This window comes from Peromyscus eremicus, chromosome 1 (assembly GCF_949786415.1).
Source record: "Peromyscus eremicus chromosome 1, PerEre_H2_v1, whole genome shotgun sequence".
In the NCBI taxonomy this organism is placed as follows: Eukaryota; Metazoa; Chordata; class Mammalia; order Rodentia; family Cricetidae; genus Peromyscus; species Peromyscus eremicus.
In genome coordinates this window covers 81,976,497-81,993,649 of record NC_081416.1, presented here as the reverse complement: position 1 = coordinate 81,993,649, position 17,153 = coordinate 81,976,497, and the positions used below count along the sequence as shown (strand labels likewise).

Here is a 17,153-nt window from a genome sequence, read left to right as displayed (position 1 = left end):
GTGAAAATCTCTGAAGGAATAAATGTCATTCAATTTATGTAGTTTCTGACATATAACATGGACCCAGGAATCATCTGTTCAATGAATATTAATCTTGATTTCCCTAATTTCAGCATCAGTAGAAAGAGAGGTCAGGTAGCTTTTAATGTTATCTCTGCTCTATCTGGTTTTATAATGTAGAACATTATTAATCCCTTGTAGACCTATTTACAATTATATCATTAATTATGACTATATTGCACAACGCTGTGCTTCTTAGAGTTGTAGTCAAATAACTTGTGACATACTCTATCTTCTTCTAGTTTATCCAAACCACAGAAAGCAGGTATGGCCTCATGAGAATATGGGAAGTACAAAACCATTCAATTTGCTTTTCTGAATGTGTTTTCTCAGGTATTGGATACCACGTAGTCATGGTGAAGGAACCTCACTGTGACACTGATGAAATCTCAAAACTGATCCATGACTATGCATCAACAGCCACTCTGAAGACTAATGTTGGAAATGAGTTATCTTTTATTCTACCCCTAGAATATACTCAGAGGTATGGCTATAGAGAATGCTAACCAGTTGGTTTTTAAAGACTCATAAATAATTGTTTTTCCTTGTTTCTTCTGGCTTAGCAAATATTGTTTATTTAAGGAGTCAAAACTTCTGTCATAACGGCCACTTGCACTGAAGAGACAGATGCCACCTGCTTATTATAGCTTCCCAGGGTTAACTAGTGATGTTGAGTGTTTTGTTGTAAATAGAGTCAATGTGACTACTCGTACATGGAGTGAAGAAAAGTACTAAGATAATGAAAGGGTAGTGGTAAAGTGCTTTGCTAGCATGCACAAGGCTCTAAATTCAATCTCAGAGCATGCATACAAACTCCACCACTCCCCATAATAACAGCCTTCAAAACTAGGTATGGTGATACATACCTGCAATCCTAGAATGAGACATGAAACAGGATTATGAGTTTGTTGCCAACATGAGCCATAAAGTGAGACACTGTCTCAAAAATATAATGAAAAATAATTAGGACAGTTTAAATGGTGGCTCTTGGAGTGAAGATGACGAAAATCCACCAGGAATAGGCAGCTGGTGTGTGATCCAACAGTGTATGATCCATGTACAACCTTACAGTGGCCAAGCTGGTGTGTGATCCAACAGTGTGTGATCCACGTACAACCTTACAGTGGCCAAGCTGGTGTGTGATCCAACAGTGTGTGATCCATGTACAACGTTACAGTGGCCAAGCTGGTATGTGATCAAACAGTGTGTGATCCACGTACAACCTTACAGTGGCCATGCCTCCAAAGAATAGTGGCTCTCCTTTGACTGTCAGCCATCAACTGTCAAGCTCCTCATAGAATATCTTAATAGTTTTATTAGAAAATCAAAATTATATGTAGCCAAGAATAAAGTATCATGGAAAACAATCTACTATGACAGTTTGTTGTTGTCTTGCTTTGTCTGTTTGTCTCACCTTTCTGAATTAACAGAACAGAAGCATGAATTTATAATAAGCATTGAAGTGTTGGTGAGGGGATATCACTTTCAAATAAAAAGAATTAAGTACGAAAATCATCTCCTTTAGTCCAAGCCTGTTTTCTTCTCCTACTTGAGGTTTGAAGCTCTCTTTACTGCTCTGGAAGAGAATCAAGAGAGACTTGGCATTTCTAGTTTTGGCGTCTCTATCACTACCATGGAAGAAGTCTTCCTTAGGTTAGTAATTATATACAGGAAAAGGGAAATCCTCGGAGGGAAAGACTCTTGACAAACTTGGAGATTGTACACGTTAGAAATTTAAGCATGACAAGGGTTGGAGGTGTGCTGGTGTTTGGAAACTAACATCACTCTTACTTACTGGGTCACCATTAAACAATAACCCAAGAGGCCTTTGGAGTCAGGGGTTGCAACTCACATTCTTCAAGCAAGGGATAGTGGGATAAGTTGAAACGACCAGCTTTGTTTGTTTTTTAACATAGGGTCAGTCACATGCAAGATATCCAAGCGACTCAGTCTCCCCCAGTGGGAAGCAAAGAGAACAAAAATAAGGGTGTTCCAAGCAGCACGAGAGGAGGCTTTCCCACCCAGAGTGAAGACCCGCCCACCATGTTTAACACTGGGGTAAGAACCTTTGCTAAGAAACAGGTGTCTGAAGCAAGAGTTAGGATTCAAGAGTTTCATTTTGTATTAATATATAAACCAAAAGAATGTAGAGTTCTCAGCCACTGCAGGACCAACATGGTGTGAAGCAGTTGGGACCCCAGCCTAATGAGTGTTTAAATGCAGAAGGATGGACTCCAGAAAGACAGATCCACTTTTTACTGTCACTACCATTATTCTACAGTTCTTGTTTTCTTATTTTTTTCCCAAATTGAAAACCCAGAAACTTATCTGCTCCTTCAAGTTGGCATAGCATACTAGGAAGACTGATTTTTCAAATTATCAACTAGGAGTTCTAAGTCTTTCAAGAGGAGTAGTGTCTGTATATGAGATTGTTTCCAAATCAGTGAGGGCCTCACCATGAAAAGCCCGTTTGGGCTGCCAAGCATTTCCTTCCTGGTTTTTGCATCTATAACACATCCTAGTCATAGTAGTTTCCAGCAGTCAGGAAAAATCATCCTGTTGCCATTTTTGGTAACATATACATTAAACTTAAGCACTTTACATACTATGCTATGTCAGAAGTCAGGCAAGTCAATGTAAAGAGATAACAAATGTTGAGGGTTCTGTAGACTACATGGTCTCTGTCACCATCACTCAACTATCATTGCACAAGAAGCAGCCACAAGGGTATAGGAACAATATGCTTGGCTGCATTCTAGTAAAGAGTTATTTATAAAAAAAAAAAAGGACATGGTTTGTTGTCCCTTGCCTTAGACTAAATGGATGATCATATTATTTGGTGCCACATCGTATGTTTGGGGACTCCTCCAAGAACTTATTTACTTACATAAGCTGTGTGTGCTTAAATTGTGTGTATTTATGCCATAAAACTTTCACACCACAAAAATTCAGAACATCGATGTCAATGAATTTCAGTGTGAATGATGTATCGAGGTCTAAGGGTTGTGGTAATGCTCTTTCTCTCCTCTTTGCTTAGTGTTCCCTCTACTGTCAGCAGTTCTACGCCATGTTCATAAAGAGGATGATATACAATTGGCGAAACTGGAATATACTTTTGGTGCAGATACTGGGACTTGTCATCTCTGCTCTCTTTCTCCTGAAGTCTCATGACCTTAGTTATGAAGATGAGAAAACAAGGCAAATGAATTTGGATGAATATGGTCAAACCATTGTGCCTTTTTCTACTTCTGGGAAATCTAATTTGATAACAAGTCTATTAACACACCTTGAGAATATGCTAAAACCTGGCAACCACAAACTTAAGGAAGTACAAGGTGACACTAACTTAGAAAGAAACAGAAAGTTGTCTTTTCAATGATGTCCCTGGGTCACTTCCAAAGAAAGGTCATAATATAACATGTTAACTTGGTCCATTCTTTTCCTGACACCCATTACACCACAGAGAAAATTAAACAATAGCAATGTCCTTATTAAAGTTACTGGTCTCAAAAGTTAATTGGTATTGTTTGCACTTTGACTGTGAGCATTTACTGTTTCTTTCTAGTTAAACACGATAGATAGATAGATAGATAGATAGATAGATAGATAGATAGATAGATAGATAGATAAAAGGAGGTGCCCAAGTACAAGTTTTATGAAATTGAGCACAGTTGTACTTTTTGGGCACAATGAAAGACAGCATGAAGTTGTGGCCTCCAGTCCTTAACTTCAGTTTTCTTGTAGTGATAACTGTTGGAGCCTCCAGCTTTCCTCTGCACAGTCTGAGAAGCCCTATTCCTATCTCTTTCTCTCTCTCCAAACCTCACCTGCCCAGAGAGTCTCCAAACAAAGGAAAGGTGCCAAAAGCCCAGTTCTGCATTCTTAGCAACTATTCCAGCTTCCTCCCTGATGCCACCAGACTCCCAAGTCCCCACCTAAGCGCTCAGCTTTTGACCAGACTTGGGCACAAACACAGCTTGTGGCAGACACATCATCACTCCTCACCTACACTCTATAAAATCTCCCTGCTTTACTTCAGGGCACAACTTCTCTGGCCTCATTCTTTGAGGCCAGTGCACCTGCCTGGGAGTTACTTTGCTCAATATACCTGTTATACTTCTCAGTTTGGCTTGATCTGGCTTACTGTGTTGGTGGACAAACTTATTATGGGGGGAGAGGAGGCAGAAAATCTATTAATTATACCTAAAACAAGAATCCTGAAGACTGTCAGGGCAGGGTACTAAACATAGAAATAAATTTTACATTTGCTCTGCAGAATACTTGTCATTTAATTTGAGCAATCCTTTTATTCACAATAATAGATGAGCTGGACTTATCCCTTCTACCTGGAGGCTGAGAAAGAAGAATCACAAATTCAAGGCCAGTCTGGGCTACACAGTGAGACTCAAACAAGGCTTAGGATTTAGTTCAGTGGAATAGAACTTGAATACTATGCATGAGGCCCACATGGAGAGGCTGACAGGGAAAGGGAGAGAGAGAAATAAGCAGCTGTTAACCAAAACCACACAGAAAAGATACCAGATGAAAGCAGTATTGTGACTCATGAAGAGATTGTTTAGATTGAAGGATGTTTTGTACATTAAAACATCAAATAAATAACTGAGTATGCTATTATTTTATTAAGAACAAGGGTAGAAACACAACAGAATAATATAATAGACCCACCATTATCACCTGCCTTCAATGAAATGTTAATATCTGTTCCTTTGCTGAAACTTAGTCAAGTACAGAAAAATATCTTTATATTTTCTCAATCCAACTTTCTTTTAAGAAATTGACACATCAATTTTTAAATTTTGTTCTAATTATCTTAGTCATAGACCTTTCATAAGTATGTTTTATTAAGTTTTGTATTGTCTCTATATTTAAAAATGCATATAAAATTTGCTGTTTATGATAAAAAATTGACATTAAATCCTTTAGAACTTGCTTTCTTTGCCATAGACAATAGAAAAATGTTTTCCAGTGGGGAAATAGATTCTAGGTAATTTTGGTTCTGTTCTTTTCTTTTGAAATGATCTATGCTTTAGCAACACTAAACATTTTTTAATTCTTAAGAATTTCGGCCAGGCGGTGGTGGCGCACGCCTTTAATCCCAGCACTCAGGAGCAGAGCCAGGCGGATCTCTGTGAGTTCGAGGCCAGCCCGGTCTCCAAAGCGAGTTCCAGGAAAGGCACAAAGCTACACAAAGAAACCCTGTCTCGAAAAACCAAAAAAAAAAAAAAAAAAAAAAAGAATTTCATAATGATGTACAACAAAATACAAAAATATAAACCACCTATTTTCCCCCTCTAATTCCTCACATATCTTCCCAACATATTCCTCTCACAACAATACTTTTCTTTATAACCCACTAAACCAATTAGTGCTTCCCATATGTGCATGCGTGGGACCAGCCTCTGGACCATGGGAAGCCTACCAGTGGCCACACACTCAAAAAGTAACTTCTGTCCCCTAGAAACTATTAATTGCTAATAGCTCCTCAGTAAAGTATGAGGTATAGAGATCATCTACCCCATCTGTGTTGGAATTCTGACTGGCTTGATCTTGCGAAGGTCTTGTGCAGGCGTTCACAGCTGCTGTGAGTCCATGGGTGCAACAGCCACGTGGTGTCTAAAAGATAGCCTTTCATAGCACTCCTCCCCACCCTCTGGCATTTGTACTCTTTCTGCCTCCTCCTCTGAGATATCCCCTGAGCTGTGGTTAGAGGGTTAATATAGATGTCCCATATTTAGGCTTGAGCATGCAATCTCTTATTCTCAGCAAAATTACCAGCTGTGCATCTTCCCCTTGACTGGTGCCCACTGCAAAAAGAAGCTTCTCTGGTCAAGACTGAGTGACCTCAGGTCTATTGGTATAAACATAAATATTTAGACATTAATTTGACAGTATGACTATTTAGCAAAATAAAAATAGCACGTTTTATCTGGACCTCCCACTCCATGGGCTTTTGACCAGTAATTCAGTACTATGCGTGAAATTCCCTCCTGTGGAGCAGATCTCAAATCCAATCACAAAGTGATTAGTTACCCCATAACAATCATGGCACTACTGTACCAGTGGTTATATCTTGCCTGATAAGTCAGTTTGTAGCATGCAGTCTAGTGCTGGGGTAGACCATTGTCTTTTTTCCCCTCACCAGTCTCTACAGCACCTGCTAGCACTATGAAGGCTAGTCAATAAGGGGAGGTTCCCTGGTCCATTGGAGATTAATTTTTCTCTGTCCTATAGACAAATGTGTAGCATTTTCAGTGATATGGTCTTATTGTGACATTATGGTGGGTGACCAAGGGCAGTGGCAATAGTTGATTTGGAGACTTCTGGGGCTTTGCTGCCCAGTTACTTACAGGTAATGCAATAAGTAAGTCACACCTTGCACTGAGGCTCATTTCCTGTCAATTCTGGGAGCAATGAAGCACCATGAATTGACAGAACGTGAGCTCTGGAAGAGTATTCTAGCATTGTAGTAACTTAGGAAGCACTGCCTGCCTTCTTAGACAGAACAAAACTGCCTCCCCTTCATTCATTTAGAAGCATGGCTCACTGGTGGGCTTCATCACACCAAATGGCAACTGTGCATTATTTATCTGCCTCTCAACAGAAATTGTGAGGTGAGAACCTTCTCTGAATCTCCAGCTCCTAACCCAGTTCCTGTCATGTAACAAGCATACAGACCAACATCATCTTCTCATATTCGATATTGGGAAAACACTGAAAAAGGGGGAAACTACAGTCAAATCAGCTGTGGCATTACAGTGGCATTCTAGGCAGCAGAACAAGAATAACAGGGCTAGAGGAAAGAAGATGTGTTCAAAAGATACACTAAGTTGATTGCATAGATTTTATTCTCTCTTTATATGTGGAAGAGAATCAGAATAAGTACCATTTAGCTGTATTGTTTTGCTAATATTTTATTTTGTGGTTTATGTAGATTTACAAAATATTGAGACACATTGTGCACTGATGGAACCTTTAGCAAAGCTACAATATGAAAATGGAGTCAGGCTATTGAAATACAGTTAACATAAAGAACATTTCCACCACATTTTTCCTTCCTGTTGACCTCACTACCACACTAACTTCCTGTCTAGTCCCGCCCTTATCCCGGAATTACTAGTCTCTACTCTGTTTCTGTAGATTGATCACTTCAAGAGTGATATAAAAATGGAATCACACAGTGTATAACATTTTGGAATGGGTGTTTTCACTTAGCATGATTTTGTGATAATTGTGTGTATCCAACGTTTGTCTCTTTAATGGCTAACTACTTACTATTCTTTCACATGGGCATACCACATTTATTTAGCCATTCACTCATTGAAAGACATCTGAAGTTTTCCCAGTAATATGTAAATGACCCAGTTCTTCTGTACCTTAAACTTTTTCTTCATAGACTTACTTGAGTATGTAATTTTGGTTAGCCAATGGATATCATGTATAGCATTTGTTTTCACACATTGAGCTAGCCTTATATTCTTGAGATAGATTCCATTTCTCAGGGTACATAATTCTTTAAATGTTAAGTTTGTATTTCTTGGATGTTAAGGTAATTCTAGCCTGTAAAATGGGTTAAGAAGTAGATTGGGGAATAGAAAACAAGTGGTTTGAAAATAATAAGAATAATGAAGTGCTATTACAAATGACTCTACACACACTTTGTGGTGAATCTGATGTCAGTTTGATTGGGATTTGCCCATAGCTGGTAAAACCCATTTCCAAGTGTGCCCATTAGGGTATTTCCAGAATAGAAGAGTGTTACAATCAGTAAACACAGTGAAATGATTTGCAAGCTGATACCCATGTGGGTGGGCATCATCCAACCCACTGCAGAGCTGTGTGATCCTTATTTGGGGCTGGACGACATTTGTCCAGCTTAGTCTGTCTCCTCCTCACTACTGTGCAGGGCAGGATACTGGAGGCTTATGGAGCTTTCCCACCACTCAGAAGGGAGCAGACTGTTGGGCTCCCCTCCATGCTTTTATTCCTCTCAGGGTCTGGACCAAAAACTGTTGTTGCTTTCTAGCTCTGCCCTATTCTCTAAAGGTGATTTTAAAAATTGTTCACTTAGTTTTTCCATTTTATCAGAGCAGAGTTTTGTGACCTCTATGATGTGAGTGGCATTTCTTACCAATCTGTTAAAGACAGGTAGGTAAGTTAAAGGAGTTACATAGGGCTGTGTTTTCTCAGCAAAATTGTAGTCTGTGTTATAGTAAATACAATGAGAAATCCTGGAATTTAATGATAGAATAAAGTCCCAAGGATAACAGCAAAATTTTGAAATAATTATCTTGACAAAATTTAATGAGGTGAGAACTGCAATTATTTGTTCTTGGATGCCATACATTAGTGTGATCTGTATGTCGGATCCACTGACCAGTATTGTATCTTCGCCCTAGGTGACCTACTCAAATACCTGGAGAAAAATGAAGAATGCATCCATTCATGTATTATTGCACTTTCCATGGAGGTGGTTGCAAATAGAACAGAGCTTACTGTTCTGTTCAACAATGAAGCTTACCATTCACCATCTCTATCCCTGGCAGTTTTAGACAACATTCTTTTCATGTCACTTTCTGGTGCTGATGCTTCCATAACGGTTTCCAATAAACCTCAGCCATACCCCCGGGCTAAGAAAATTCTAGGGTATGTTTTGTTCCATGTTTTTACTTTTGTACTTGAAATGCATTCTTCCCACCCTATCTAATTATATAGACATTGATGGAAATCTGCATCTTCTGATTTATCTTCTTTTTGTTTCTTCTATAGAAGTATAGAAGGAAAGGTGGTTGCCTTAAAAATCCAGCTGGGTATGGCTCTTTTGGTCAGTGGCTTTTGCCTTCTGACAGTGACTGAAAGAACCACCAAGGCAAAGCACATGCAGTTTCTGAGTGGGGTCCCTGTCCTTGTGTACTGGCTTTCTGCTCTCATGTTTGACTTCATCATCTTCTTCATTTCTTGCTGCCTACTACTGGTGAGTGCCAGACAATGTTTGTGAGAGTTTATTTTCCTTTGGTTCCACAAGAAAAATCCCTCTTCTAACTGATGTTCTCATAAACATAGCTATGCCAATAAACAATCTTTGCTTATTATCTTATCAAGCACATTTCAGCACTGGAATGGTGGTGATGATCTGCAATCTTAGCACTTGGGAGGTGGAGAAGTGAAGGTTAGGAGTTCAAGTTCATCCTCAACTACATACCTAGTTCAAGGTCAGCTTGGGGTGCACAAGAACCTGTCTAAATAAACAAGTAATCCAAAAGTCTTAAGGTAGACTAAGAAAACAACTTTCAAGTGCTTTATTAAAGGAAGTAGCCTTCCTTTGTCATAGTACAAGTGTATCTCTGAACTGATTTCCCAGTGTTTCCTTTGAACCTTTTGCTGAGTTCTAAAACTGCTGAAAGTAGAACGCTTCTTACTGTGCTTCATACTTCATCCTAGCCAGCTGTGTTAAATTTTGTCTCCCAGTATTCTGAACTAGACTATTGCCACCTTTCCTAGCTTTAAGTCTCCATCAATTTATCTTAAACCTTTGTTCAAATATTTGTTAGTATAGCTATTACCAAAAAAAAAAAAAAAATACGACAAAGTAAGTAGTTTTGGAAAAATTGGAAAACTTTCCACTTGTTGGTGATAATCAAAAAGATGGATATTGCCAAGAACAACATGGCAGCGTTCTCAAGGTATTCAATGGTACTACCCTGTAATTACAAAATACAGCAACCACCCAAGCCAAACACTGTGTGATTCTACTTTATGAAATGTACAAAACAGTCAGATTCTGAGAATCAGAGTGTAGAACAGTGGTTTCCAGGACTTTGGAGAAGATTCAGTCAAACAAGATTTCAATTTAGGTCTCTCGAAACTTATGTTTCCTTTTCTGATTTTCCATGTGAATTATAAGTAACAAAGAAGGAGGTTCTGGAATGAATGTGAGAAGTAGACTAGAACTACAAAAGCTAAATTAAAAGCAAGGGATATCAATGAGAGGCAACTGATGAAATATGAGGAAAATGTTTAGAGAAATCATCTGTTTTCTAGGAAAGCTGGTAGCTGTCGTTAGTATGAGAGTCTCCTGGTTCTGTGTATGAATTTTTTTTAGTTTCTTTTTTTTATTTAAAAGGATTTTTTCCATTTTACATACCAACTACAGCCCCCCCCCCACCGCTCACCCCCTACCTTCCTCCCACCCCCATCCACTCCTCAGAGAGGGTAAGGCTTCCCATGGGGAGTTAACAAAGTCTGGCATATCAAGTTGAGGCAGGACCAAGCCCCTCCCCTGTATAGAGGCTGAGCACGGTGTCCCTCCATAGAGAATGGGCTCCAAAAAGCCAGTTCATGCCACTAGAGATAAATCCTGGTCCCACTGCCAGTGGCCCCACAAACTGCCCAAGCCATATAACTGTCACCACATTCAGAAGGCCTAGTTCGGTCCCATGCAGGTTCCCCAGCTGTCTGTCCAGAGTCCATGAGATCCAACTGTCACAGCTGTCTCTGTGGGTTTCCCATCATGATCTTGACCCCTCACGCCTTGTTCCTACAATCCCTCCTCCCTCTCTTCGACTGGACTCCAGAAGCTCCACCCAGTGCTTAGCTGTGCATCTTTGCATCTGCTTTCATCAGTTACTGGAGGAAGGTTCTATGATGACAATTAGGGTAGTCATCAATCTGATTACAGGGGAAGGCCAGTTCAAGGATCCTCTCCACTACTGTTTGGAATCTTAGCTGGGGTCATCCTTATGGATTACTGGGAATTTCCCTAGCGCCAGGTTTCTCCTTAACCCCATAATGGCTCCCTCTATGAAGATATCTCTTTCATTGATCTCCCTCTCTGTCCCTCTCCCAACTCAACCATCCCATTCCCACATGTTCTCCTGCCACCTCCCCTTACCTCCACCACCACCCTTCGCCATGCTCCCAATTTACTCAAGAGATCTTATCTATTTCCCCTTCCTAGACATTCCATGCATGTCTCTCTTAGGGTCCTCCTTGTTACCTAGCTTCTCTGGGTTGTGGATGGTAGCCTGGTTACCCTTTGCTTTGTGTCTAATATCTGTATATGAATCTTTAGAGAAACTCTTCTAAGGAGAAAAATTAAATAAGAAATGACTATGGTAATGATTCTGCTTGCTGGAATGTCCTCTAGTGAAGAGAATGTGCACCTGGCCTGAACCCATGCTCATAAGCTATGGGTGCTATTAATTGCAAAGAGGCAAAAAATTAAAGTCTTGGAATTTTCTTTTTTTTTCTTTTTTTGAGTGTTGTGGCTTAGGGTGTGTGTGTGTGTGTGTGTGTGTGTGTGTGAGAGAGAGAGAGAGAGAGAGAGAGAGAGAGAGAGAGACACCCTGGCCTAACTTTTGTCTCTGTCCCCTCTGTTTCAGGTTGTGTTCAAATACTGCAAAATTGATATTTATGTTACAGACTACCACATTCTGGAAACAACGCTGATCCTCACACTGTTCGGATGGTCTGCCATTCCCCTCACATACCTGATGAGCTTCCTGTTTTCTAAAAGCACCTCTGCCTATATCAAGCTTATCATGTTCAATTATGTCTCTGGCATTTTCAGTATCTTGATAGATACTGTATTAGTATCCCGTAAGTGTGAGCACTTCACAAAATGTCCCCTTCCCTGGAGATGGCAATAAATAAATCAGTAGCAGCAACAGGCCCAAAGAGATGGACATTAGTAGGCAGTTAAGTTCTAGGGTTTGGGATATATCTGTATTAGGTGTATCTCAATAATCTTTCTTGAGTTTCTATGATCATGCTACCCAGAATCCTTGTATTAAAGCGAAGACCCAGCCTGAGCTTCAGGTCCTCAGTAGAACCTCTCTATCACTTCCAATAGTTTAGATTCAATGATTCTGTAGTAGTTTTAGAGTTTGGGGTATACATTGAGATCTCTGAACCTTTGGAATTGATTTAATGCAGGGTGAGAGATACGTATCTAGTTTCATTTTTCTACATGTAGACATCCATTTTTCCTAGCACCATTTGTTGAAAATGCTGTGGGGTTTTTTTTTCTTCACTGTGTACTTTTGGCATTTTTGACAAATCTCACAAGGCTGGTAGTTACATGGACCTTTTACACCCAATTTCAGAAAACTCAGGATTATTTGACCTGGATAGATACAGAAACAAGTATTTTCCTTAAGAGTTCATCAGTGCTTGCATACATTTTGTTCTAAAAGTATAGTAACTATATGAGAAAAAAAAACAAAAAACATTGGTAGTTTGTTTTAAATAATTTCAGATGACTATGGTCCCAGGTGAATAATAAAAACATATACAAATTCCCTGGCTTCCTGATAATCTCAGAGTTAAATTCCATATAAATAAGATTTAAAATTTTTCATTTGTTTTTACTTTTGTGTATGTGTGTCTGCTTGTCTGTGTGTATACTATGTGCATACAGATGTCTCTGGAGACAAGAACAGGGCATCAAACACCTAGAACTAGAGATACAGGTGGTTGTAAGTCACTATGTGGATACTGGGAACTGAACTCAGATCCTCTGCAAGATTAGTCAGTGCTCTTAACTGCTGAGCCATCTATCCATCCCCCAAAGAAAATACTGAAGTAAAAGAACCAAACCTGAATATACTTCAAACCTAAATATATAGTGTATACTTTAAAATGTACGCAGTAACAGAGTCTCAGAGTATAAACAAATAATAAAAACACTCAAGTATTTACAAATAAAACCTTTAAATGAAAATAATTAAACTCAAGTATGGTTAGGCAGGAAGAATCCATTCTAGGGTTATATTGCACATCAAGGTAATTATTCTTCATAATAATATGTAATTAAATATTTAAGAGATTATTTTAAATAATCTCACCACAAATGAAAATATTTGATGTGAAGAATACTCTAACTATTCTTATTTGATCATTCCACAGTATGTACATCTATCATAACATATATTATTCCATAAATATATACAATTATTTCAAGTCAATTAAAAATAAAGCTAAAACGGCTTCTGCAGATTAGAGTTTTAAAATATCATCCATAGTTAAAGTGAGAAGTAATAGGTTAAAGATTAACACAAAAGAAATATACTTAAGCTATCCCATGACATAGAAACAACAAAAAACATGAAAATTAAAATCACTAGAGGATAGAAAGGTTCTAATATATAGCCAAATAAAGTTTAGAAAGAAATTGTAAAGGACAAAGAATTAGTATTTGAAAACTTTAGAATATCCAGGCTCCAACAAGTGAGGCTAAAGGAATACCACAGCCACAGCCACAGCCACAGCCACAGCCACAGCCACAGCCACAGCCACAGCCACAGCCCAAAGCTGAACCAGAAAGGGACGTTTCTGAATGTCCAGTGTCACCACTAGAGCAACACTTTAAAGTTTAACTTGCAAAGCACAATGTGTCCAGTCCAGAAGGAGGAAGCAAGGGGAGAGGGGAGAGCGAAGTGGGAAACAGTAGACAGAGAGCGATGGGACAGTAATTATTAGCCCAGAACACCAGTACTAGAGCTAAGTGACAAAGCAGGATTATTAGATAAATGACAAGGTTGGCAGAATGGATTCTCCCAGCCCGAGTTCTAGGTTCATGCTGTTTACAAGAAGCACGGTTTCAGAAACTAACATACACAAAGTAAGTAGTCACAAAAGATGTGTATATGGAAAACGAAAACTTGAGCCGTTACAGTAATATCAGCAAATGTAATTTCATGTTAAAATTATTGGAAACACAGAGGATTACAACGTGATAACAGATTCACTTTAGCATAAATTGCTAAGAATTCTAAAATTTTATTTACTTGACAATATAATCAGGAAGTAAACATACTCAGAATTTCCAGAACTACTCCAAGTAGCTGCAAAAACACACTATCATAAAAGAAGATTTTTCTACACCTTTCTTAGGACTGATGGACAAGACAGTGGGGAGAGGTTGACAAATGGTACCTATGGAGCAAACACATTGTTTCATGAGGAAGGAAGGAAGGAAGGAAGGAAGGAAGGAAGGAAGGAAGGAAGGAAGGAAGGAAGGAAGGAAGGAAGGAAAAAATGTCCTCATACACATGACAAGCTTGGGCCAACAAACAAAAACTTGTACTTCTTAAAGTGCAATTTACTAAACCAGATTTCAGAAAAGGTAGAAAATCGGAAATATACTATAAACATCAAGCACTTAGCTAAAATTCTTTTCGTAGAGGAAATACTAGCCACAGGTAGCTCTACTTCACCAAAAAGACTTTCCAGAATTCTGTAATCATTGGCACAAACTCAAGATGTAACAATGCCAAAACCTATTAGCAAGATAATCATGTGGGTTTCAGTTCCCTGAGCCTGATTTGATCATTCCTAGGGGACATCTTATCATGGAGGTGGTTCGTTTCCTCTTACATGACCTGTTCTTGTCACCTTTTAGAATTATCAACCACCATGTCTAACACCACCAAAACCTTCCTGCTCAACACACTGCTGCTCTTTCCCACATACAACCTTGGGAAGTGCATTGGTGACTACACTGTCATTTACCAGAGGAAAATACAGTGCATCCAGAAAAAGAATGTCCCCAAATACCTGAATTGTAGCAAAGAAAGTAAGTATATTGGGGATGTCTAAGTCTCTAGGCTATCAGATGCCCAAAGCATGGATGGGATGAGGAACCTGCTTATCTTTCAAAGGAACAGTCTTAATTCACAAACCATTTTCACTAGGCAGGCCTGTAACTACTTGGAACACTGACACAGGATTGTGAGTTGGGGTCTCGGATTCAAGGTCATCCTGGGTGACTTAGCACAACTGTCATGAAGGCTGTGGCTCTAACTCAGTGGCAGCATGCCTTTCTGGTATGCATATGTCCCTAGATTTGGTACACAGCCTAGGGAGATGAGGGCAGTGAATGTGGTATCAAAATCAAGTCCAAGTTAAGCTTAAAGGCCTATGATCATACAGGGAAAAAGATCTACTAGGAATAAGCTGTCTATGAGCTTTACATCTTCACAGCAAACTCAAGTTATGGTTTTTTGTATTCAATTAAGAAAACTGACTTTTTGCCTGTGTCACACAGCCTTTTTTATTTTTTATTTTGCATGTGTATATCTATATGTGGGAGTGCATATTTACATGTTAATGTGCAAGTGGAGGCCAGAGGTTGCCACTGGGTGCCTTCCTGGGTCACTCCCCAAATTGTTTAATGAGACAGTGTTTCATTCTGAAAACACAGCTCACCAATTTGGCTAGTCTATGTAGCCAGCTTGCCCTTGCCATGCCTGCTGGACATTTACGTGTGTGGTAGGTGGAATCTGGTCCTCACACTTGCAAGGCAATTGTGTTATCCATTGAGTCATCTCCTTAGCCCCTGTCACACAGCCTTTATGGACCAGAACTCCCATAGGGGACAGAGCTTCTAGGGGAAAGATCTGTACTGTAACTGTGTTATATTTGCTTTTGTTATACCACTGTCCCATATAATTGCACACCCTCGCCAGGCCACAGCTTATAAAGGAGCAGGCAAAACCCATTTCCAGTGTCTAACAGAGTAGTACCTGGTATATGAGGGACTCAACAAGACTTTTTAATAGGTAAATTAAAGTAGGCAGCTGCTGTGGGATGGTCTGTATGTCAAATGTGTTGCTGATTGGTCAGTAAATAAATCACTGATTGGCCATTGGCTAGGCAGGAAGTATAGGCGGGACAAGGAAAAGAATTCTGGGAAGTGGAAAGTGAGAGAGAGACATTGCGAGCCGCCATCAGGACAAGGAAGATGTAAGGTACCAGTAAGCCATGAGCCATGTGGCAAAGTAAAGATTAATAGAAATGGGCTAAATATAAGAGTAAGAGCTAGACAATAACAGGCCTGAGCTAATGGCCAAGCAGTTTAAATAATGTAAGAGTCTGTGTGTTTATTTTATAAGTGGGCTCTGGGACTGGCGGGACTTGGTGGCGGGAGCTGGAGAGAAATTCTCCAGCAACAAATGGCGTCCAACGTGGTGGCAAGAGTTTCCACCTAAAAACTTAGAAAAAAGATTCTAAAACGGACCTAAAAACAGCTTCCTAATTGTCTCTCTCAAATAAGCGGCAGCTGCCGGTTTGAGCTACTGGCGGGTTCCTAGCGTGCGCTCTCGACCTGCAGTATGGTGGGAATGAGGCCTCTGCAAGTAACACATTAAACTGTGTGGTGAATTTAGCCTTTGCTAGTACAAAACAAAAAAAAGAGGTTTCTGGGCTACACGCTACTTTGGTAAAAGTGTAGACCCACTATTTCTGAGAGTTATGGCTCCCAGAGCTGGCGGAAAGCGGACCGCCGCCATGTTGGGAAGCTGAAGTGGGCGGAGCCAGCAGCCACTGCGCCGTTTCAGGCTTAGAAGGCTGCAGTTTAAAGCAATAGGCTCAAGCTAATATAAAAAAATAAGCCACGTAAAGATGACTACCACACAGAGAATCTGGATTACGTTCTCTTTGATATTCGTAACTGCAGAAAAACATTTGATTGTAAAAGCTGTTGAGTTATGCCAAAATGTATATTTTAAAGGTACCTTGACTTCAAAATTTGGATATAAGGATATGTTGCTTTGGAAAAGAGTCTCTGCTTTTGTTTCCACAGAAAGCCAGAGACTATGGATTTGTTCCAGATTAAGATACATCAGGTTTGACCAGCCCAGACCCCCTGAAAGGTCTCCAGTGACACCATGGCCCAGATGATTCAACATTCAGAATGGTTTCAAGGCAACTGGCTCAGACGATACAGCCTCACGGACTACTCCATGATCCTAAAATTTTCTTTGGGTCCCCATAAGATACAGCGCCCCCCTCCAGCAGGAAGTAGTAAGAGAAGCTACGCCCAAATTCCCAAATATACCAAGCTGGCTTTAGAGATGGAATTGGCTCACTCCCCCTCTAAACCCAGACATATTGCTCAAAAAAAAAAAAAAATGGTTAAGAGATTCTTGTGTCCCAAATCAGAAGAGCCCTCTGGTGTGGGACAGAGAAAAAACAATATTTTTATTTAAATCAGGTTGATTATAAATACAATCTCTTTCTAAAACAAAAAGGGGGATAGTTTAGATATGATAGGATGAAAGGGTAGATTAATGAAC

General features: G+C 39.6%; 1 protein-coding gene across 1 annotated transcript in view; it reads left to right on the top strand.

The window, feature by feature from the left end:
* LOC131914954 (phospholipid-transporting ATPase ABCA3-like) overlaps positions 1–17,153 on the top strand; it is an 89,770-nt gene that overhangs the window by 48,580 nt on the left and 24,037 nt on the right. Inside the window, exons 16-23 of the mRNA XM_059267776.1 lie at positions 394–544; positions 1,615–1,713; positions 1,977–2,118; positions 3,098–3,395; positions 8,478–8,724; positions 8,848–9,052; positions 11,460–11,676; positions 14,480–14,653. Coding sequence (XP_059123759.1) covers positions 394–544; positions 1,615–1,713; positions 1,977–2,118; positions 3,098–3,395; positions 8,478–8,724; positions 8,848–9,052; positions 11,460–11,676; positions 14,480–14,653 — 1,533 coding nt within the window. The remainder of the gene's footprint in view (positions 1–393; positions 545–1,614; positions 1,714–1,976; positions 2,119–3,097; positions 3,396–8,477; positions 8,725–8,847; positions 9,053–11,459; positions 11,677–14,479; positions 14,654–17,153) is intronic.